Source organism: Urocampus carinirostris, chromosome 16, assembly GCF_059441175.1.
Source record: "Urocampus carinirostris isolate Australia breed hairy pipefish chromosome 16, RoL_Ucar_1.0, whole genome shotgun sequence".
Taxonomy (NCBI): Eukaryota; Metazoa; Chordata; class Actinopteri; order Syngnathiformes; family Syngnathidae; genus Urocampus; species Urocampus carinirostris.
In genome coordinates this window covers 18,262,854-18,285,760 of record NC_142364.1, presented here as the reverse complement: position 1 = coordinate 18,285,760, position 22,907 = coordinate 18,262,854, and the positions used below count along the sequence as shown (strand labels likewise).

The 22,907-nt window shown below is 39.4% G+C and overlaps 1 protein-coding gene across 2 annotated transcripts; it reads left to right on the top strand.

The window, feature by feature from the left end:
* Positions 1-198: 198 nt before the first annotated feature.
* morn5 (MORN repeat containing 5) lies at positions 199-21,462 on the top strand. Of its 2 annotated transcripts, none has more exons than XM_088319623.1 (5): positions 199-431; positions 2,308-2,455; positions 3,252-3,363; positions 5,423-5,550; positions 21,223-21,462. In XM_088319623.1, exons 1-5 carry the CDS (start codon positions 385-387, stop codon positions 21,436-21,438), a joined length of 651 nt encoding a protein of 216 aa, XP_088175749.1. In that variant the 5' UTR covers positions 199-384; the 3' UTR covers positions 21,439-21,462. The 2 variants fall into 2 exon arrangements, with proteins under 2 accessions (XP_088175749.1, XP_088175750.1); XM_088319624.1 differs by having other exon boundaries at positions 5,423-5,554; positions 21,223-21,425.
* The last annotated feature ends 1,445 nt before the right edge of the window (positions 21,463-22,907 follow it).

Sequence of the window (22,907 nt, the reverse complement as noted above, 5' to 3'; positions counted from 1 at the left end):
GGCGCATGCGTGGTTGTGATACGAGTAGGAAAACGGTTTTGTTTTTTAAAAATATATATTTATCTAAAATTAATTTGGTTACATGTAAGGATAAAAATTTGCTCAGAAAAAAAGTTACAATAAATTAAAAATATCACTGGAAGATTTCTTTCTTCATTTCACATAACACTGACTTTGGATAGTATGTTGCCATGGTAACAACATACACTGACAACCTTGTGACAACCCTTTGGAATTGTTGAATGTTTGAGGCATTTATGCACAACATTGCAACTATTTTCTGCATTCTTTCTTTTAAGTAGAAGCACTGGTTTTAAATCATTTGTGTCGATGAAAGTAAAATAACGTTTAAGGAGATTGGCCATTGGAAGAGGAAGAAAAAAAATGGAGCTGACGGGAAGCAGTTATGATGGTCCGACTCTAAATAGCAGGTAAGTAAGCAAATTATTGATGGCCATAGTGTGGGTGATTGTGATTAGCATTAAATAATTATTGTGTGTCCCATTTTGGAAAAATGTGGCTTCTAATGTCATGGCATTACTTTTCATTGTACTGTTATTTTAATGCACTTACTACATAGGCCAGGCTACAAGCCTTACACTGTAGATATTTGCCTATTTATCCCGACATTTTTATTTTTCTCATATTTATTATTTTTCTTAGGGTTTTAAATATTTATCCAGGAGTGTTACATCTAATCTTGTTGTAAACAATGGTCTCTACATTCCTGTCAATGACAACAAAATATTTATGATAGATAGATGGATGGATGTAAGGTTGGATGGAAGGAATTATGGATGGAATGAAAGGAAGGATGATAAAAGGAATAATGGAAGAAATGCTCGGTGGATGGGTGGAAGGATGGAAGGATGGATGGATGGATGGAGAAATTGAGTTATGGAGCAATGGAGCAATAAAAGGAACACAGGAACTATGGAACAGACGAACAGAGGAAGGAAGAAAAGAAGGAAATAAAGAAAGAAGGCAAGAAGGAGAGAAGGACAGATGGAAAAGAGGAAAGAATGAAAGAAGGAAAAGATGAAAGAAAAAAAAAGGAAAAAATTAGGAAGGAAAGAAGGAAAGAAGAAAAGAAGGTAGGAAAGGAGTGCAGTTATAGAATGAGGGGGGAGGAAGTTAGCAAGGTTGGAAGAAAGAATGGAAGGAAGGAAAGTAGGTAGGAAGGAAGGAAAGAAGAAAGGGTGCAAAGAAGACAGGAAGGATGGAAGGATGGAAGGATGGAAGGATGAAAGGATGGAAGGATGGAAGGATGGAAGGATGGAAGGATGGATGAATGGATGGATAAATGGATGGAGCAATGGAGGTATGGAGCGATGGGAGGAACACTGGAACAAAGGAACGGAGTAACAGGGGAAGGAAGGAAAGAAGGAAAGAAGGAAAGTGGTAAAGAAGGAAAAAAGGAAAGGAATGAGTGCAGTTATAGAGTGAGGGAGGGAGAAAATTAGGGAGGTTGGAAGGAAGAACGGAAGGAGGGAAAGTAGGAAGGAAAGAAGGAAAGAAGGAAAGAAGGAAAGAAGGAAAGAAGGAAAGAAGGAAAGAAGGAAAGAAGGAAAGAAGGAAAGAAGGAAAGAAGGAAAGAAGGAAAGAAGGAAAGAAGGAAAGAAGGAAAGAAGGAAAGAAGGAATGAAGGAATGAAGGAAAGAAATAAGGAAGGGTTGAAAAGAAGGCAAGAAGGGTGGAAAGGAAGGCAGGAAGGAAGAGAAAAAGAAGGCAGGAAGGAAGAAAGGAAGAAAGGAAAGAAGGAAAGAAGGAAAGAAGGATGGATTTAGGAAGGATGAATTTAAGGAATTATGGATAGAGAAATGAAATGATCTGATCTGCATTTTATATAGCGCTTTTCAAGTCAATGACTTCCCAAAGCGCTTTACATTGTGCTTCACATTTCCCAATAGCGGCCGTGATCTCTGCAGCCATGTAAGGCGCTAACCTGCTTATTGGGGGTATTGGGGGTTCAGTGTCTTACCCAAGGACACTTCGGCATGTAACACGGACAAGCCGGGATTCGAACTGGGATCCCTTAATCCTAAAACGATCGCTCTACCTCCTGAGCTACTGCCGCCCCAAGAGGAAGAAATGTAGAAGGATGAAGAAATGATAAATGGATAAATGGCAGGATGGAGGGAGGGAGATTTGGTGGGAGCGGGTAAGTGAGTGAGTGATTAACTTTCAATGATTGTGATGTATTATTCAGAACTATTGTGATAAATTAACCTCTAGTACAAAATGAATAAAGTTCAGTAATACTACATGCTCTCCATTCCTGAATATATGTCATTTTCTTGTTGGCAGGATGGAAGGAGAAGGGGAATATACCTTTCCATCCGAAACAAGGTACGTAGGTCAGATGAAGGATGGTATGTTCCATGGCGCGGGGGTGCTGCACTTTCCCAATGGAAGTAAATATGAGGCCACCTGGGAGAATGGCATTGCGACACAGGTGTGTGTTTTGGAACGTGCGTGTTTGTGTGCCCGCAACTGATGTTTCGCATCCGTCATACTTTAATATCACATCTGCTACATGTTATAGCAATCACTCATCATTCTTCCAGCGCCGATTAGGTTTCCCTGTCTTTCGCTCGCCCAAGGTGTATTGTGGCTCTCATGCGTTTACAGCAGCAATCATTGCAATTATTATCATCAATTCCGACGAGGGTCACCTCAAATGATAGTCACGGTGAACCGTGACTAAACTTAGCCAAGACTTCCCTGCACCTGCAATGATGCAACTGTGCTAACCCCAAAATTCAACACGGTGAACCTGGGATATGTAATGCAGATTCAGTCCAACCTGGATACCCTTACTTAAAAAAAAACTGGAAAAAAATAATTGATTTAATTAGGAAATAAGACAAATCACCCCAAAAAACACACAAATTTCTTGATCAGTGAGCACAAATATTGTCACAAGTGAGTAAAAAAATTACTCTTCAAAAGCCCTATTCAATTTTTTAAAACTCATTGATGAATGGATGGATCTACATGTTGATTTTATTATAATCGGTTGCAATTTTCATTATATATGTCAGGACCAGAAAGGAGACAGGACCCACTTGCGTTACGTTTCTCTCAGTTTTATTGGAAGAAAGGAAATGTTGCACCCACGATACGGTGTTGCGCAACTATTTATCATAATTTTCCACGTCAAAAGTACTTGTACATATCAAAAAATTGAATCAAATAAATGCTCATCTGTTTGAAGTTTGATCAAACCTTGTCATTCCTTACCAAATAAGGGTGCGTTCACCTTTGCTGACGGGCTGCCGTACCAGGAGAAGGACTGGGATTACTGTGACGGAAACGATAGACGCTTCTACACTGAGAGATGCAACGGCCTTCGACCTGCAGGTTCACCTTTTCTTATTTTACCAGACATTAAAATTGGAAGTTATATTATGCCTTCCAACAAGTCAAAACTCGGTATTTACACCATCCGATGGTTCGTAAAATCGAATTCAGTAACACAATTAGGGATTTTTGATACTGTATCATATTTTTTCTTTTACCAATACCGATATCAAAATTTTGAGTTGTAATCTAAACAAATACCATATACAAATTTAGTACCATTAGTACATAGAATTAATTTCCCCTTTGAAAAAAATACCTTCCACAGCATTTTTCTTTTATATTTACCATTCCTTCACAGTAAAATATCGAATGTTGACTTAACACTCTCGTAGATTCACCGAAGTTGACTTTTTAAGTGTAAAATCATACTTACTCAGTACCTTTAAACAAACAATGGAAAATGAACACTTGAAGAGTCAACATATGGTCTTTATTTAAAGAATTAAACTGGTGAATTTACTGCTTCCAGGGTCTCAAAATAGTCCAGTTGCAGGTCATGAATGCAGTCTTTAGTGTTCTGGAAGTAAATGTGTCCAAATAGGGAACCACAGTTCTGTCTCCAAAAAGACACAGTATCTGTGATTTCAAGAATTTTCCCATAAGAGAGAAATTTTGGAATATTGCCACAAAGCAGGACGGCACGCAGCGCAGTGGTTAGTGCGTATGCAGCACAGTTCTGAGTCATGTGATCAAATCCAGCTATCAGCCTTCCTGTGCGGAGTTTGCATGTTCTCCACATGCATGCGTGGGTTTCCTCCCACATTCCAAAAACATGCATGTCAGGTTACTTGGCAGGTCCAAATTGTCCCTAGGTGTGAATGAGCGAGAGAGTTGTCTGTCTCTGTGTGCCCTGCGACTGGCTGGCAACCAGTTCAGGGTGTCCCCTGCCCACTGCCCGAAGATAGCTGGAATGGGCTCCAGCACCCCCGTGACCCTACTTAGGATAATCGGTGCAGATAATGAATGGATGCCACAAAGCATTTATTGTGGTTCCTTTCTAATTTCTACACTTCAAAATGTCACGGACCAGGAACGGAGACGGGACCAAATTGCGTTTGTTTTACTCAGTTTTATTAAGAAAGAGAACAGGGCTTGCATCCACGATCCGATGATCGTCGGTCGAGCGAGGGTAGTCGTTGGCAGCGAGAAAAACAGGTCGATGGCCGGGGCGGAGGAGCAAAAACAGAAACAGGTCCAGAAAAGAGGTCGGCAACAGGTATCAGGCAGGAAACAGGGCAGGATGGTGTCGGAGAGAACAAAAGCTTGCCTAGCTGAGAGCATAGATTTGCAGACGGTCTGATGGGTTATTTTCGAAAGAAGGGAGTTTAAAAAGAGTCCAACAGCCAATCAGGTACCGTGGCTGTTGGCGGCAACGGGGCTGCCACAGGTGCCCCGAGTCAGTAATCATGACACAAAATAAATCAACCTTAAGAAGTTTCACTATGAAAATTTTCATGGAGTGTAATAATATTTGTTGATTATTTCATATTGGATACATTTAATTCTAGCTTATTTTACATAATTCCCTGTCCTGGAAAGAATCCTCTCCCATGCTTTCTTCTCCAAGGTACAGGATGGGTTCTTTTACCATGCCAGTTTGAAAACTGTGAGTTAAAAAATATTCTCAAACTTAAATGTCCACAAGAAGGCCGACAACATTGTGAGTAACGATACCAATACCTGGCATGAGTACTCACCCATCCCTAATCGAAAACCACTTTTAATGAGATCACAATTGTATCATAGCTGCTCAGTCCAATTACAGCTATGGTACAGATTATAACTGACTGGTCATTAGCTAAAATACCCGCCACCCGGAGATAGTTGAAAGTTTCCCTTCTTATCTTCCACTAAGACACTTAATGAAAATGCTGAATTTGATAGGCCAACACAACATATTGTTTTGGCTGACTTCAGCTTTTAAATCAAAGGGCTAGCTAGAACTCTTAACAGCTAAGCTTTTGAACCACACTCGACTGCTAAAAGATAATAAAGTTGACTTCACTTTGAAGATTGTATGATGTCATGTTTTTGTGTGCTTGTTTTTTCGTAAAAGGTGAATCCCAGCTGACAGACCTGCATCCTCCTCGTGTCATCCCTGACGGATGTTATGACTGTGGAGATGGTTTCTATGATCCGACTACTAGAAACATCACTGCCTATGACGGCACCTTCCTCAGAACAGTAGGTGGGACTAAAATGAAGACGAACTGTGTGTAATTAATGTGTTATAACTAGGTCATTCTGTAATTTAATTTGAGATTATTTTACACCAATTTTATGAGAGCCACCTCTAAAAGAGTCAGCATGTCAGTTTAGGGATATTTGATACCACTTTGTTTTCTCACCGATACGAGTGTGTCACGACCGGTAGGCACGACAGGCAGGGGACCAAAATGCGTAACGTTTCACACAATGCTTTATTAAGGGATCGGGGAAATCGGGGCAAGAGGAAAAAGGGAGCAATCTGGTGCTCGCTGGGCAGGAGAAGAGGGAAGCCCTCGCGAACAAAGCGTGGTCGGAGATCAGAACAATTCGGGTAGCCGGGACAGGAGAACGGAGCTTGGATCGGGGATCGATACAGGAAACAGGTCGGGATCAAAACGGGAGCCAGAGTTAAAAGTGCTTGCCTTGCATGCGGTGAGGTTCGCAGACGGAGCGACCAGGAGTGAACGAGAATGACGTGTTTAAATAAGAGGAGGACTAATTAGGGAACGAGTGGCAGTCGGGGCTGAACAAGTGAGCACAGGTGAGGGCAATTGGCAAATCATGTCAGAGTGTTAGTGTATTCAATTCAATGGTAGTCACTTTGGAGAAAACAACGACAAATACCACTAATACTTTTGATTTATAGTCAATACCAGAAACAACTGTAATTTAAGAAAGGCCAATATATGGTAGTTATTGACTAATATGATTTTTAAAAAAAATACTGTTTACCAATCCTTAGATAATCCCTCAAAGGAAGTCGCAAAGTGTGATAACAAGGAGGCCGCATTTCAATCTGTTAGTCTATATTACTGCATCGGGATTAATTGTTTTTGATAAAAAAAAAATCTGTTCTCATCCATAAACTGAAACTTATCAAATAATGGGCTCGCGCTTGTATTCATAATGCTCTTGTGCATGGGACACCAGTACAATTTTCATTTAGTTATTAACTCCAAAATATCGAATTGGCAAGGGATCAGTATCAATGGATCTGCACAACTGAAATATCGGTATCTGTATCAGAACGTAAAAATGGGGTATTTATCCTTAACCTTGAGGGAAGGCCAGGTATTGGCTCTATGGGCCGAACTGGTGGGTGGAGGGGATGGTTAAAGTATCAATCAATCTATCTATCTATCTATCTATCTATCTATCTATCAATCTATCGATCTATCTATCTATCTATCTATCTATCTATCTATCTATCTATCTATCTATCTATCTATCTATCTATCTATCTATCTATCTATCTATCTATCTATCTATCTATCTATCTATCTATCTATCTATCTGTCTGTCTGTCTGTCTGTCTCTCTGTCTGTCTGTCTGTCTGTCTGTCTGTCTGTCTGTCTGTCTGTCTGTCTGTCTGTCTGTCTGTCTATCTATCTATCTATCTATCTATCTGTCTGTCTGTCTGTCTGTCTGTCTGTCTGTCTGTCTGTCTGTCTGTCTGTCTATCTATCTATTTATCTATCTATCTATCTATCTATCTATCTATCTATCTATCTATCTATCTATCTATCTATCTAATTCATACCAAAATAGCTAATAGCCTAATGCCTCTTTTATGAGTCCACACTACACAAAAATGTGTGATTATCTTTAAAATGTTTGACCTTTAAGGAACAAATTGATACTACAATAAAAGCTATAAAATAGATTAACAGTTATTGTCCCTGGCATTGACTCTGTTCTTTCTTCTTTATTTGCCTTTGCTTTCATTGAACGAGTGTAGACTGGCATAATGTTTTAGTGGTTGACTGAGCCAATTTTAACCTTAATTCTTCTACCTAAAGCCTGGTAATAACAAGTCATGTCATGTCAAGTCAAGTCATATTTATTTGTATAGCCCTTAATCACAAGGAGTCTGAAAGGGCTGCACGGACTACAGACTATTGCAAAGTACAGACTATTATTACAACATCCCCTGATCTAAAACCGACATGAGGGCAAGAAAAAACTCAAAAATCTCAACATGAGGAAAATGAAGAAACCTTGAGAGGGACCACACATGAGAAAATTCCCCTTCCAGGATGATAATAACAAATAATACACAGATATTGTCAACGTGAAATATAGGTTATATAAAACTATAGAATAGAAGTGTGTTTTAAGCCTGGGTTTAAGCAGTTCCACTGAGGTTGTAAATCGAATCTCAGAGGGCAGAGTATTCCACAGCACCGGGGCCTGAATGGAGTACACTCTCGAACCTGCGGATCTCTTCTTGGCTCTTAGGATTCTTAGTAGACCAAATCTGAAATAATAACATACTAACAATGTACTAATGACATGACATGTTGTTATTTTAATAGTGCATATCAAACTGGTAGTATTTTGCGCAAATCAGTAACAAAAAAGTTGCTGACCCTTGATTTAGAGGGCTGCTTCCCTTCACTGCCTGATGTACATATAACTCCTTCTCTCTTTCTTTTTACAACCTTCTTTTTCTCTTTATTTTTGTAAGCAGGGATGCTCCTATATCCTGTACATATTTATTTTCCAACCCGAGGAAGTGTAGGGGCATTTGTCAGTGCACGTGTAAAAGCTGGATTTATTGCTTTGTGGTTTCCTGTCCAGGATGCAATGATGACTGGACACGGGTAAGAAAACCCCCCCATTCCAACGCGGGGAACATCTCAAGTAAAAGAAAAAGAAAAAGGAGAAAAGGAGCTTGTACAATTTGCTGCTGAACGGGTGTAGGTAGTTAATATTAGCTCTATTTACCCTTTCTACCTGAACAAATTTGATGAAATAAGCACCCCACAAAAAAACTTGATCCATTTCACAACTCCTCTGCCGCCTTGGTTACCGTTACTAACACGGGCAAACATTCCCGCCTGGCACCTTGCCAAAATCCAGAACAATAGGATCAGCAGGCAATATTCCCCTAAGAGGTTGCAGGTTATTTTCGGAGTAGACTCTCAGAGGAGACGGTAAAGTTGGAGAAAGTCCCATGTGCGAGTCATAATAGGTTCTTGAGTCTTTACCTCCGAGTTCTACTTGAGTCCTAAGTGACTCTGACAAAAGTCATTATCTGAGCTGTTAACAAGTCACTGCACTGAGTTGTTGATTATTACATGGGTCTGTCATTTGTTTCCAAAATCAGTGCATGAAAAAATGGTGATTTCCTCTAACCAGTATTCTGCTCATGTATATTATCTTTGAAATGTAAATATTAGCCATTTAATTTATTTATTGAATAACAAATTAGAAATTGCTTCAGTGACAAGAGGCTTCAGGCGTCATTGCTGTCACACACTTTCTGGACAAATTTCAACATATTACCTATTGTTTTCTTTTATTGATGTTCATGTTTTGTGTGCTGTTACCCAATGCTAAATCTATTGCAGCCTGGTCATCCTGGAAGGGGGATTACCACTTGTGAGGCCCCTTCTCAAGGTTTCTTAATTTCCTGGTTGCTGAGGTTTTGAGTTTTTCCTTGCCCACATGTTGGTTTAGGATCAGGGGATGGTGTGATTTTAATTTGTGCAGTCTTTAGAGACATTTTGTGATTAAGGGCTATATACTGTAGATAAAAACGTGACTTGACTTGATGTGAGGTTTGCGTCTGGTGAGGCACAGTCAGATTTAGAAATGATTGAACATACATCTGCTGCTCTGTTGACTAAATATGTCAATAGATAGGTAATCGTCCATTATGAAGAAAAAGTCTGTGCAAAGAGAAGAAAATGACTTGATAACTTCATTTGCTGTTAACTTGCTTATACTTAACTAATTCTGTTGTTTCGGGCTGAGGTGTACATCTAATCAGATTCCTTTGTCATGCTATTGCTAACTGACATGAGGCAAGATAATTGCGTGCCTCACTCTGCATCTGCAGACACTAAGCACAGCAATAGATACTAATTTTATTCATACAATGTATAAAGGGAAAATTCAGCTATTTTTAAAAGAAAATTGAAAAATTGTGAAGTTGAATGAGAAAGAACTTAAACATGGTTTTTATTTTACATTACCATGATGAATGCAGCACAGCGGAAGAGTGGTTAATGCGTCCGTGGCACACTTCTGAGGTCATGGGATCGAATCTACTGTGCAGAGTTTGCATGTTCTCCCCGTGGTTGCATGGGTTTCCTCTAGGCACTATGGTTTCTCCCCACTTTCCGAGAACATGCATGTCAGGTTGATTGGCCGGTCCAAATTGTCCCTAGGTGTGATTGAGCAAGCGAATTGTCTGTCCCTGTGTGCCCTGCGACTGGCTGGCAACCAGTTCAGAGTGTCCCCTGCCCACTGCCCGGAGATGGCTGGGATGGGCTCCAGCACCCCGGTGACCCTATTGAGGATAAGCGGTGCCTCACCTGTTTCCCCTCCCTGTACGTAACTGCTCCGTATTGACTTACTATTCTTATTTGACCGAAAACCATGGCCTCTGTGTCGAGTAGAAAGTTGAAAAAGTTAGAATCAAAATCACTCAAAACCTTTAGTGAGACAGTTTCAAATGAGCCCATTGTGAAGTAATATTGATCATCAATCAAACATTGTCAAAGCAGAAAGTGGAACAGAATGTTTTCAATAGTTTAAAATATTTTTAGTTATGTAAGTGTTTTGATGAGCAATTTCCTTATCATTTTACTCATTTCAGTTCAAATAATTTATACCTTTACAGTGTTCATTTTACCTCTGAAAAGTGATGGGTCCCAACAGAGATCTATGGGTCCCCAATATTTAGTGTGCTCCATGCCCTTACAAACTGTCGTATTTTCCCTTACAAAATACAAAAAAAAAATCTTTTTTTTTTTCAAACATGTTTATTTATGTAGTTTAACATGTTATATTGTACATGTGTTTCCTTGCATCATATATATTGTTATTGAACATTTTGTTGTGAGACACTGAGTTGCTCGACATGAATGAGGTTTATTATAAAAAAAAGTTCAAAAATGAAGTCGCTTGGACTCTTCACTGTAGAAGGAAAAAATACATGCAAATATAATTAAGTAGAATAATACATTTTCTTATTCAAATTATTAATTCATTTTCTGCATTAAATTATTGTTGGTAATATACTGATTAAAAGGGATCACCACAAACCTGTCTTTTTTCATTTTCTCCTTTTATACTTCCTTTTTTTCTTAACTTCTTTATACAACATAATCATTCGTAATATAATGCATCAAAGCAAGTGAGCCGTTTGAGAGCCGGCTCTTTAACGAGTTGAGCCGAAAAAGCCAGTTCTCTAAAAAGAGACGGACTTTCACTACACAACTCGAACTCGAGATCGGCGTGCAGACGAAAACTCGAACCGCGAGACCAAAACAACAATGACGGATCTGCCTGACAAAAAGTTTGGAGTGCGGTAAATCTTTGCTAAAAAATGATACTGACAATTTTGTGTCAAAAAAGTTGCGTCCCGGGAACGCACGTTGATTTGACACGGTGCGTCCCCAGCAAAAATAATGCGTCTAGGACGCAGGGACGCGGGCAAACGAGAACACTGGCCCTTAAATGTGCATTTTTAAGAAGACTGAGGGTTGTTCATGGGAATTCTTTAGGATATGCAACAGACCATTTAAAAATAGATGGCAGCCGCAAGTGGCCCCCTGGTCTTACTTTATACACCCTTGGTTTAAATTTTAGGCAAGACTGAAGGCCATCTGCGAATTGATTAAGATTCATTAATCTTTGTCAACTGTGCTGTTTTAAAAATGTTTCAAATTAAAAGCGAAAAATCGTTTACTTTTAAAAAAAGATTATGGAAGAGTTGAATTTCTATCCTATAATCTGGTGACGAACTCAAAGACTCCTTCATTTTTTTGGCGTTTGCTCGCATGACTGAAAAGCAAATTAAAGGTTTGGACCAGTTTCTCTTTTTTTTTTTTTTTGGGCCAACATGTCAAAGTGGCTTTTAACAGACGCCTCAAACTACTACGCAAATAAATGAGCTCCGTACCGTCAAATCTAACTGGGCCACTCTGTTTGGCCTCAGAGAACAAACTGCACCTACTAACTGATGAGTGGTCGGCAGCGGGTAGCAAATATTGACATCGGCTTTGTCTCTTGAAAGCGACAAGCTACAACAGCAGCGACTTATACTGATATACAGTAAATAAATGAAACAAGTGTCAATGTCAGATTTGTTTGAGTGAATAGAAGCCTTTATGACTATGGAAGATTGGATTGGGCTGCTCGGAGTGGTCGGGAGCTGCAGTACACAATTTGGCTGCAAGAGGGTGTTGGAGACCCCGCAAAAGCAGACCACGTGAAAGATAATATTTATCGATTTTGTTGGTGTACATTGGGGGGAATTGACAGGAAACCTAGCTAAAGAGACTTGCGGAGGCCTAAAGTACAACAACAATTGGTTTAGGAGCCTATAAGTCACATACAAAAGACACACTCACACACACAAATACATCAGTGTATATAAAGTAATTTACACCAGACGTATTTAGATAGATTAGATATAAAAAGACATGAGATGAATGTCATATACTGTTGTGTATTTCAACTAGTGTGCCCACACTAGTGTGCCACAAGACCATGTCTAGTGTGCTGCTGGAAGATGCCCTTATTTATCTTTAAAAACATGTCATTGTTCCGTATCTTTGCTTTCTTCCAGTGATCAGCCATCATACTGTATCATTCATCAATCTCATGGCAGGCGACAGCTATTATTTTCATTTTTATATCGTAATTATCTGCTCATAAGGTAGTACAAGAAAATATAGATGCTGATTTTGTATACAGTGGTAACTCTACCGACAAATTTAGTTCATTCTGGGAGAAGCTTCGTAACCTGAAAACTGCCTATATATTCTTTATTTCAAAATATTTTTTCTTGGCTCGAAAAAGGTTGAGAAACACTGAGATCCTGCATTCAGTTTTTATTTACTTCCCCTGCCTGCATTGTTAAGTCATCTTTAATGTCCTAGTGCTGAGGTTTTGAGTTTTCCTTGCCCGCATGTTGGTTTAAGATCAGGGGATGGTGTGATTGTAATCTGTGCAGTCCTTTGAGACATTTTGTGCTTAAGGGCCGTACAAATAAATGTGACTTGACTTGACTCGTCTATAGCTGAATATATAAGTGAATAGTTATATCTAAAGCCCCACTGTGTATTATACAGTATAGCACTCCCTAGTGGGGAAAAAATTCAAGTCATTTTAAGTTACTATGTTTTTTTTTTTTTTTTGAAAGAGCACAAACACATGTGAATGGTGGGTTGGTGGGTAGATCCCTTAACTGCTAGGGTCGTAGAGGCACCATTTCCTGTGGTGAGTCTTGGGTAAGTACAGCCTGGTGGCGCCCATCCTTCTCCAAGCCAACAAACGTTTCTACCCGGTCTCAAACCGGGGACCTTTCGCACCATCATACTCACAAGGATTTTTTTAAAAATACTCTTAGGTTTAGAAATGTGTATTTAGAATTAAATTGCTTGAGACACTTAAAAAAAAAAAAGAAGAAGAAGTTGACATGTTTTAGCGGCGTATTTGTACAGTGCATGTGGAATTTTGCGGGGTTAAGTTGTCAGATGTAGGCATCAGCTACTTGTCATCTTCTACTATGTTATTTTTAACCTTTTTTTAAGGGAGCCACTGCTAGCCACTTGACTGCAGTCTGTGGCTGTCCACAGTCAGATGGAGGCAGGTTAGACTGTGCCTCACCTGTCTGTATGGAAATTCAAGATTAAAAATATAATGATTATATAAATGTATTCTCTGCTAAAAAATGTTTCTCATTTAACTTCACAATTTTGGATTTTCCTTTTCTAAATTGCTTAATTTCCACATTATATCATGACTATTATTATTGCAATTAAGATGTAACCTGCAGATGCAGAGTGAGGCAAGCAAATCTCTTGTCTCATGGCTGAGGGCAATAGTGAGACCTAATATTCTGATTTGGCACACACCTCAGCAACAAACAATAGAAATAATGATAGTCTTGGCAAGATAACAGCAAGTCAAGCCATCCAGTAATTGTTTTTTTTGTTGCATGGACTTTTTTACATAATGAAGGATTACCTATCTATTGGTGCTTTTATTCAAAAGGAGCAGCACATTGACTTTATTTACAGTATAAGTTAAGGGTAAGACATAATTGTGACGATGCAAATTGTGCGTAACACCATCAGGGGGCACATTGGACAATACGAAGAACTGTTGTCAGCTGTGCGCAGATGAAAAACTCGAGTGGTAGAGTCATGTCAAAAGATCATCGGGACTGTCCAAGATGATTCTTCAGGGCACGGTCTTAGGGGGCAGGAAGAGAGAGAGATCGAGAAAGAACTGGGCCGACATCATTAAGGAATGGACTGGTGCCGACTCTGTCACAACCCAAAAACAGGCCAGGAACCGTCAACAGTGGAGAAAGCTGTCCAGAGTTGAGTCCTCATTGGTGCCCCGACAACCTGGTTAAGGAATATCTGAATCGAGAACCGTGAAGAAAATAATGTTTTTTTTCTATGTTACAGTTTATATATTGCTTTCTTTTTCTGCCGATCAAATGATGAATTAGATGTTGGTTGGTTGGCGTTTAGTTGGTTGGTTGGTTGGTTGGTTGCTTGCTTGGTTGTTGGATGGTTGGTTGGTTGGTTGGTTGGTTAATTGGTTGAATCGATCCCATGACGACAAGAGTCATAGGGGCACCATTTCCTGTGGTGTGCCTTGTGCAAGTATAGCCTGGTGGCACGATCCGTCTTTAGGCTAGAATAAGATGGACTCTTGGTTAAGTTTTTTGTAAATCTGACTGTGCCTCACCAGACACAGACCTCACCGCATGTCACTGCTCTCCGCTAGCTGCTGTTGTCATGATTAGCTTTTTCAGGTTAAGAAAACTCACTTCGTCTTACTGAGTTACTCGCCTTCCACAGCTTTAAGTTTAAGCTTTGGAACTGGTTTAGTGCAAGTTGAGACTAATCTGAAAACAGATGTCAACAAACTCTTTTGGTAGCAGCATCTCAGGCAGCTGGATGGCTACCATATTGTTTGGCGCACTTTCCTGTTTCTGGAATAAGCCCTTCCCTTAGAAAGGCCTTCCCTGTGAAAAGCATTCCATTGCCAACAAAAACACCTCTGGTGACTTAACCAAAGGCCCTCCCTTTGTCTGAGGTGTTCCGTGGACAGATAACATCAACTTAGGCCTTCAGAAGTGGAATATTTGAAAAGCTGGCTATACATCTGCGGACGTAAAACACAATTTGGACAGAATCCAAAGAGCGGTCGTGCATGGATGATCATTTCAAAGATGTGTATCAGAGCAGACGTGCTTTTGTTGTGCGATATGATCATCGAGGCGAATTCGGTACAGATGACTTACACATGTACTGTTTCATTACGCGTGTTGACGTTCAGTTTCCACGATAAGATTCGGAGAGTTAAAACACGGAAGCACATGTCTCTGTTTATTGTAAACTGAATAAAATCAAACTTCTTCAATATTTTCAGGTGTAAAACATCATTTTTATTTTGACTTTTCCAAAGTTAAATCTTTGTTTAGTGACTAGAAGCAAACCATAGTCTGTGTACAATGTATTTGTCGTTTTTTGGTCTGTCATACGCCATATGTCATCAGCCCTACAGCCGTTTTGTATGTGAATGGCAGACAAAATTTAATCCTTGGCCAGTTGTTTTGTGTCGTTCAATTTGAACAAAATATCTGTCGTCTCTGTATCACCGGATCTTAGTATACTATTGGTATTCTGTCAGAAAGTTCTCTTAGGGTCTAATAACAATTGAAGATATTGGAGTAAGAGATTTTGGTTTAACAGCAAAATCCTGTTGACTCACTCAATCTGAGCATTTAAGGCATTTCTTTTTAAGTTTTAAGTACAAATTGTGTTGATTTGAATTAAAGCCTAAAAGCTTTGACTATAAGTTAAATCTAACTTTAATGCAAGCTTTAAATCAGGTTTAAAGCATTAACTGTTAAAACCAGCTTTGAGGTTTTAGTTAGACAGCTAAGCTTTAATGCTATAACTGAAAAATAAAGCTACTTTGAAGCTGGCACTCAGCGGTTAAAGCAACTCTAAAGCTTTAAACCAACAGCTAAAGCAGTACTAAAGTTTGAATTTAACAGCTTAAACAGCTTTAAAACTGTCTCAACAGCTAAAGAACATTTACAGCTTTAGATTAACAGCTAAAGCTGTTTGTTGCTTTGTTGTCTGAGTTAAAGTCAAGTTAAGTCATGTTTATTTGTATAGCCTTTAATCACAAGGAGTCTCAAAGGGCTGTACAGACTATTATTGCACCATCTCCTGATCCAAAACATACATGAGGGCAAGGAAAAACTCAAAACCTCAGCATGAGGAAATAAAGAAACCTTTTGAAGGGGCCGCACATGAGGTAATCCCCTTACCAGGATGACCAGGGTTTAATTTATGTTGCATGGGAATCAACAAACAATACACTGACATTATCAACGTAAAATATAGTTCGTTTTTATACTATACAATATAAGTGAGGTTACAGATCGAGTCCCATGGGCAGAGCATTCCAAAGCACCGGGGCCCAAATGGAGAATGCTCTTGAACCTGCGGATTTCTTCTTGGCTCTTGGGATTACTAGTGGACTAGAATTTTCTGAGCAGGAACATTGGGGGAAATGAAATCATCTTCTGAGTTAAAGCATCAAAGCTTTGTCTTTGACACAGCTAAGCTGTGTCACTATGTAATACTATCTCTTTCAAGCACAAAGCTATAAATCTTTGACAAATTTACAGTTTCTATGTGTCCTGAATATTTTCCTGTCAGCTGTGTCCTCAATTTAAAGTCCACCATACTATTAGAGCACAGGTGTCAAACAGGCGGCCCGCGGGCCAGATCAGGCTCACTAATGGATTGAAACCGGCCCGCGAGACAACACTCAGAGAAGCGCAAGAGAAAAACAAGCTGCAGGTTGAAATATGTCAACTTGATGTTGCCAAAGCCAGGTGCCTCGAACAAAGACACTGTACTTGTATTTATTTCTCTCTCTCTTTCTGTCTCTCTCTCTCTCTCTCTCTCTCTCTTTCTATTTCTATTTTCCACCCCTTTTCTCCCACTCTCTGTCTCTCTCTTTCACTCTCTGTGTCTCTCTTTTTCTCTTCCTTTGTTGCTCTTTGTCTCTCTGTTTTTTTAACTTATTTTGCTCTAACTTCCTTTTCTCCTTTTCTCTTTCTCTTTTCCTACCCTTCACACTTTCTTTTCTCTTTTCTCTCCTTCTGTCTTTCTATTTCTCTGTGGATTTCTTTCTTCCTCTCCCTTTCTTTTCCCCCTCTCTCATGACTTTTTATCTTTTGTTTCTCACGCTCTCTCCCTCTCTCTCTTTTTCTTTCTTTCTCCCGCCCTCTCTCCTTTACCTTCCCTCTTTCTCTTATTTCTTTATCTCTCTTTTTCTTTCTCTTTAATCCGGCCCCCGACAGAATGTTTGTTCTATCGTGAGGCCCCCGAGTTAAAATGAGTTTGACACCCCTGTATTAGAGGAAAGGACCATTAATGTATCTATTTGTCTATAACGCGAATTATCTTTTTACTAAAAGAATAAGTCAAAGTTTGAGTCCGCGTTATTCACGAGGTTTTATATTAGTATAATGCAATAAATGTGCAATGATAGATCCGCCGACTGTTTCAGTTTCATGGCATTTTTCTTAGACTATCTTAACTCTTAAGGGCACTAATGATGCTCGAAAAATTCAAAGAATGATGAACATGAGATTGATCAAAAGTAAAACTGCCCTAAATCTGAGATCAATAACTCAGAGAGCTTTAACTTCCTAGTTAACAGAGGTTTACAGCTGTAAAGTTATGGAGTTTGAACTTTAAAGTTAAATTCTAAAGCAATAATCATCGTTGACATTTATGTGAAGCAAGAAAACGTGAATACTTCCTAGCCACCTGTGTCCCCAATTTAAGCCAACCTAAATCGCCACCATCTAATCTGAAGAGGTACGATTACTGAAGACGAGAACGGGGGTCAATCTAATCATCATTAATGCCGGTTTTAGGGGTCTCCTCTTGACCCGGTGACGAGGTACATGCAGGCCATGGTGATTACAGTTCGCAGCCACAAAGACGGACGGAAAATGTTTGCAGCTGCTGATAAGTCCAATTGGCCAAGCCCACCCCAAAATCTTTCCCCTCCTGATCAGGTAGGAAGAAGATTGGGGGAGTTTTGTGCTTCAAGTGGCTGTTAGCGTTGACGCCCGTCGCTTGCAAATTACACACAATCAGTCGTCAACCGGGACCTGCTCCCCCTGCAAGCCGCCACAATGAAGCAGCACCCCCCCACCCCATCTTGAAACCTCACACGCGCTGCAACCTTTCGGGGTGAGGCCCGCGTGGCGTTCAAGTGCATGCAGCTGCACGCGCTCCAGAGAAGGGTGACTTCCCCTGCAATTAGCTCCACATTTCACTTGTAACAATCGACGAACTGCAGCATTATCTGCTCCTCTGGCAGTCCTCCTTTGGCAGAAGACAAAAAAAAACAGCAAAAGAAGGGGCAGACAATTTTCTGGGGGGTTATTGTTTATGGGTGTCTGAAGTGGCTGTGAGAAGTTATTTTCTCTTAATTGTGAGGCTTATCTTGATTTGACAAAATTTACCGGTGACCTGAATGGCACTTCACTGTTCAAGCTGCCTTTTACACACAAAGTGACCTGCGTTTTTAATTTCCAGGCTCGGTCGCCATTATGCTTCCTTTCATGCCGCGTGTGATTACGATTCAATTTACCGGCCGATAGATTTTTAAACGGCGGTCAAGCGGAAAACGTTTTTCGGGAGGCCCCGCCAAGCTTAATTTCATGTACAGTCAGCGAACCCCCCGGCAGATGCGGGGGATACATTGTAGGCCCACCTGCTGTATACGTGAAACTGCGATTGAATATCCGGCATCACATCGTTTTTTTTTGTAACTTGCTTTTAATGATTCCCTTTTCCTTTTTGGAGATACGACAAACAAAAGGGAACAAAGGCGAACTTGTTGCGGTGTTAGGGAAAATCAACCAAGTCCTTTTCAAATTTCAGTCTTCCTTGTTCGGAGGTGATGGCCTTCCATATTTTACAGTCCATCCATCTGTCCCATTTGTCCTTGAATTGGGTCTCCTGTATTCTTATCCAAAATGTCGTCCTCTCCATTGCTAATCATTCTTCCACAGTGTACACCCTTTGCTCCACCGTTGGGAACTCTTGTTAATATTATCTCATCTCATTAGCTACACCGCTTATCCTCAGTAGGGTCGCGGGGGTGCTGGAGCCCATTCCAGCAATCACCGGGCAGTGGGCAGGGGACACCCTGAACTGGTTGCAGCCAATCGCAGGGCACACGGGGACAGACAACTCACTCGCTCATTCACATCTAGGGACAATTTGGACCGGCCAATTCACCTGACATGCATGTTTTTGTAATGTGGGAGGAAACCAGAGTGCCCGGAGGAAACCCACGCAAGCACGGGGAGAACATGCAAACCCCGCACAGGAAGTCTGGAGCTGGATTTGAACCCACGCAGGAGGTTCCCAAGACATGAACTGTGCCACACATGCGCTAACCACTGCGCCGCTGTGCTGCCCTGTTAATATTCTTGTTATTACTTTGTTTTTGTTTTTTTTTTGCTACCGGTACCACCAACGATAAAATCTTGCCTCAAGTGACCAATCCCGATAACATATATTTCTTATTCACAGCTGGTGCAAAACTGCTAGCTTCATAGCTTCTGCCTAACCACAATTTTGCCACTTATTTTTCCTTGCATCCGTGTAGGTTTTAGATCTGGGGATGGTGTAATGAAACTGTAGTCTGTATAGCCCTTTGAGACTTCCTGTAATTAAGGGCTATACAGATGCCACATATTAAAAGTTGAATTTGTTCGTAAGTTGCTTCAGTGCTACATTCTGTATGTTTAAGGTTTATATAAGTATGTTGAAGGTTTGTATAAGTAACTTGTATTGTTTTGTACTAAAAAGTAAGCATTTCATGAAATAATATGCTTGATAAAGATAAATAAAGTTAAGTGTAACTTACTTTTGGTAGATAAGCTTCAAGAAGTCCTCCTCAGTGTAAGGGAGTGGACGAAAAAAACGATCAAACCATTTTATCAACCGCATCAAGCTTTCTTATTCCACTTTCGTTTCAAAAGAAACGGCTCTCCTCTTCTTTACACTTTACACCAACCATATTCAATGGATGCACAAGATATTAAACAGTAAAACTGTCAAAGTTCTTAGCGTGCTAGAGATACAGAGCAGTGTGCATACACACGAACTGGGAAGTAGAAACTGGATTTCTTCTTCGGGGTGGATGCTGGGTGACCTCTCACAGTGCCACACGCCGGTAGCTGCGGAAAGAAGCACTACAGTAATGTCCTGTACTCGGAAAAAGGTGCACACAATACAGCAATGTCCAGATATTTTTCGACATCCTGAAAAAAATGTTTGTATCTACCCTTTAGCGTAAGTCGAATGGTCGTAAGTAGCGGCGCGTCCATACAAATAAACATGACTTGATTTGACTTGCAGAATTTATATTCGTATACTTTGGTTTAGAGTATCCTTATACAGCTTCGGTAACTGTCTCCGAAAAATAATGTTCGAAACTAGAGCATTACAGTTCATATTTACTTTTTTCATCAATAATAACAAAAAAGTCTGTAATAACAAGACTTTGTAATGAAAACCATAATACTGGCTTTACAGAGACATCATCACAGTCCAGAAAATCATTGGCTGCTCTTCGCCCAGTCTGGCAGACATTGCTGGCTTGTGACATGGCAGCAGAGCCAACAACCTCATAAAGGACTCCTTTACCCTGGCTATCACTTATTTGACTTGGTGCCTTTTGTTAGATGCTACAGGTCCCTTAAACCCAGTATTAACAGGCCACCCTAAATAAGCACACAAGACTGGAAGTTATACAGCTTGCCTAAGTATAGAAAAATGAGTGTTCATATTTTATTTATTGACTTATTTTGGAAATATGTTGCTGCTAAATTTCATACTTTTCATTGCACTATTTTTATGATGCCTTTTCATTTTTTTTCTTATCTTATTTTCCTCTATGAAGCACCATCGTGTAATATTTAATGGCACTGTCTAACATGAACGAAAACCAGTGCCACATAAAAACAAGTTGCCAGACAAACATGGCAGCGACTTTAGGTAGGAATTCCACTATACAAAATAAATTAAAATTTCTTGACCTATGACATTTTTAATCAAAATTGACATTGGTATGATAGTATTTTTGTCTCGTATTCCAATCCGTGTTTTTTTTAATTGATTGGCATTTCTTGTACTAAATGTTGCACACTGCCCTTTTAAGGCTTGTTTATCCGTCTAATTTTTCTGTAAACAATGTTCCCTAGCTGGTTTTCAATGAGAATTAAGACACTCCTATTTTTATTATAAATATCCCAGAAAGTGCATATGTATATGTTAAAGGGTGTGTTCATTATGTCAAAATATGCCACTTAACATTATACAGAGTTTCAAAACTTTAATTACAGTATTTTCCAGGCTATAAGGCGGACCCTCAAAATATTCCTTTATGAGATATTTTTTGACATATATAGAGAGCAATGGAATACAGTAAAAAAAGAAAACCTACATATTAACAAATCTTGATTCAGAATTAAATTGTGGGTCTTTCGTTGTGTGACTGGAATTCAGACGTATTGTTAACAAAAACAAAACAATGCCTTTTTTTTCCCTTTTAAAGATGATTCAGAACACGAGTGGATCGTGGGAACCTGTCGAGTGGCAGAAGATCCGATTCCCGAGCTCTTCCTGGAAGAGGATTACTATGTTTTCGACATGGAAAACAACGAAACAGAAAACTTGGATGAAACCAACATGGCATGAATACGGTAGAACCAACATTGTAATTAAAGACTTTTTTGTGAAATACAAACTTGTTACACAGCTTTTTTTCTAGTTCTCCATGCGAGTTTATGTCTGACAGCAATCTTTCGTAGTTCTCATTGAAGAGTTAATGATATATTGCTCTCTGGCTTTACTTTCTATTTTTCCAGTTTCAGGAGAAAAGTGTTCACAATTCTAAACCGATTACTTACGTCCACAGTGACTTGTTGCCAGGAACATTTCGATTAGACCCCTAGATTCCAATGAAAAGAATGTTGGGTTTGTATTCATTTGGATTGAGCCAGTGTTTTTTAACTGGTGTGTCGGGACCCATTTTCAGTCGGTCGTGACCCTAAGCTTTGGCAAAATAATGCTAAGAAGAAAAAAACACAGATGGTCAATAACACTCCTTAACAGTAGATGAAAATAATGCCTTGCTTTGTTTCTTCTACCTCTTTAGTCAATTTGCATGTTTGGGAGGGACCACATCTCATTTTTCAGTGAGTTTGTTGGTTGTATTTCCTTTTTTCTGCCCATAACAACGGGTCCCAAGAAACTAGTGATAAGGGGAAGAAAAAGTTGAAAACAGTGACAGGAGGAAAAGATTGCAAAATGGGAAAATGGTGCACAGGTGTCTGCCATTGAAGCACTGCTGGAAGATACAGTGAATGGTTTATAGATGTTGTATTTTAAGCTTTTTAACCAATATAATTGTCTTTTTTAACTACATAATTATGAATGATCAATGTTTGGGTATACACTTTGTCAATATTTGGATTCACTTTTAATATGTGGCTAGTTTAAAGCAGTTTAATGGGTCGCTTATATGCGAATATTTACAGTCCTTGCGGTCATTTAGATTTTGCTTGTCACTATGTTTTTTGGAGAAAAAAAAAAGAAGGTAAATATATTCTACTCTTTTTCTTTTAAAGTGCACAATCATTTCATTGGATACAATCGAGAAGTGGAATTTCTTTCTCGATTTGGGTTGTCGTTAGGTTGGAAGGGTTGGTCCTGAAACGAGTTGAGAACCAATGCTCTAAACAGTCTTATACAAGAAAAGAGTAAAAAAAAAAAAAATGTGAAGACCATGTATTTATTAAATACTGTCGAAAACACTATGTACAGAGTCTTTTTAACTTTAGATTTTGGAGCAAATCTAATCAGTCTTATTATTATTATTATTAGACATTATTTTGTCCAAACATAGACATCTTGTATTGTGTATTTCTGATCGCATCCTATACGCTCAAAGTTTAGTCAAAAATCGTAGTCATTGTAGTATTTACCGTGTCCATTGTTGTCCAAATGTAGTCACTATCTTTAATATAATTTCCTAAAGATGTGTTTTCAACACTTTCAGAAAGATTTTTTTTTTTTTAATGTCCACATTCCAACCAAATACACACCTTTTTGGGCAAAATTTGGAATCTTTACGTGCGCCATTTGAGTATGTGTATAGTGAACATGTGGCAACATTTACTATCAATCTAGATTTGTTCGAATGACACGGCGGCAGCAAGTTGGACAAGTGGTAAGTAA

Bases quoted from the DNA above. Each gene is read 5' to 3' on its own strand.
- morn5 (XM_088319623.1), top strand. From the start codon at position 385: ATGGAGCTGACGGGAAGCAGTTATGATGGTCCGACTCTAAATAGCAG. The intron at 432-2,307 runs GTAAGTAAGCAA...TCTTGTTGGCAG, and splicing joins GGTCCGACTCTAAATAGCAG to GATGGAAGGAGAAGGGGAAT. The intron at 3,364-5,422 runs GTTCACCTTTTC...TTTTCGTAAAAG, and splicing joins CAACGGCCTTCGACCTGCAG to GTGAATCCCAGCTGACAGAC.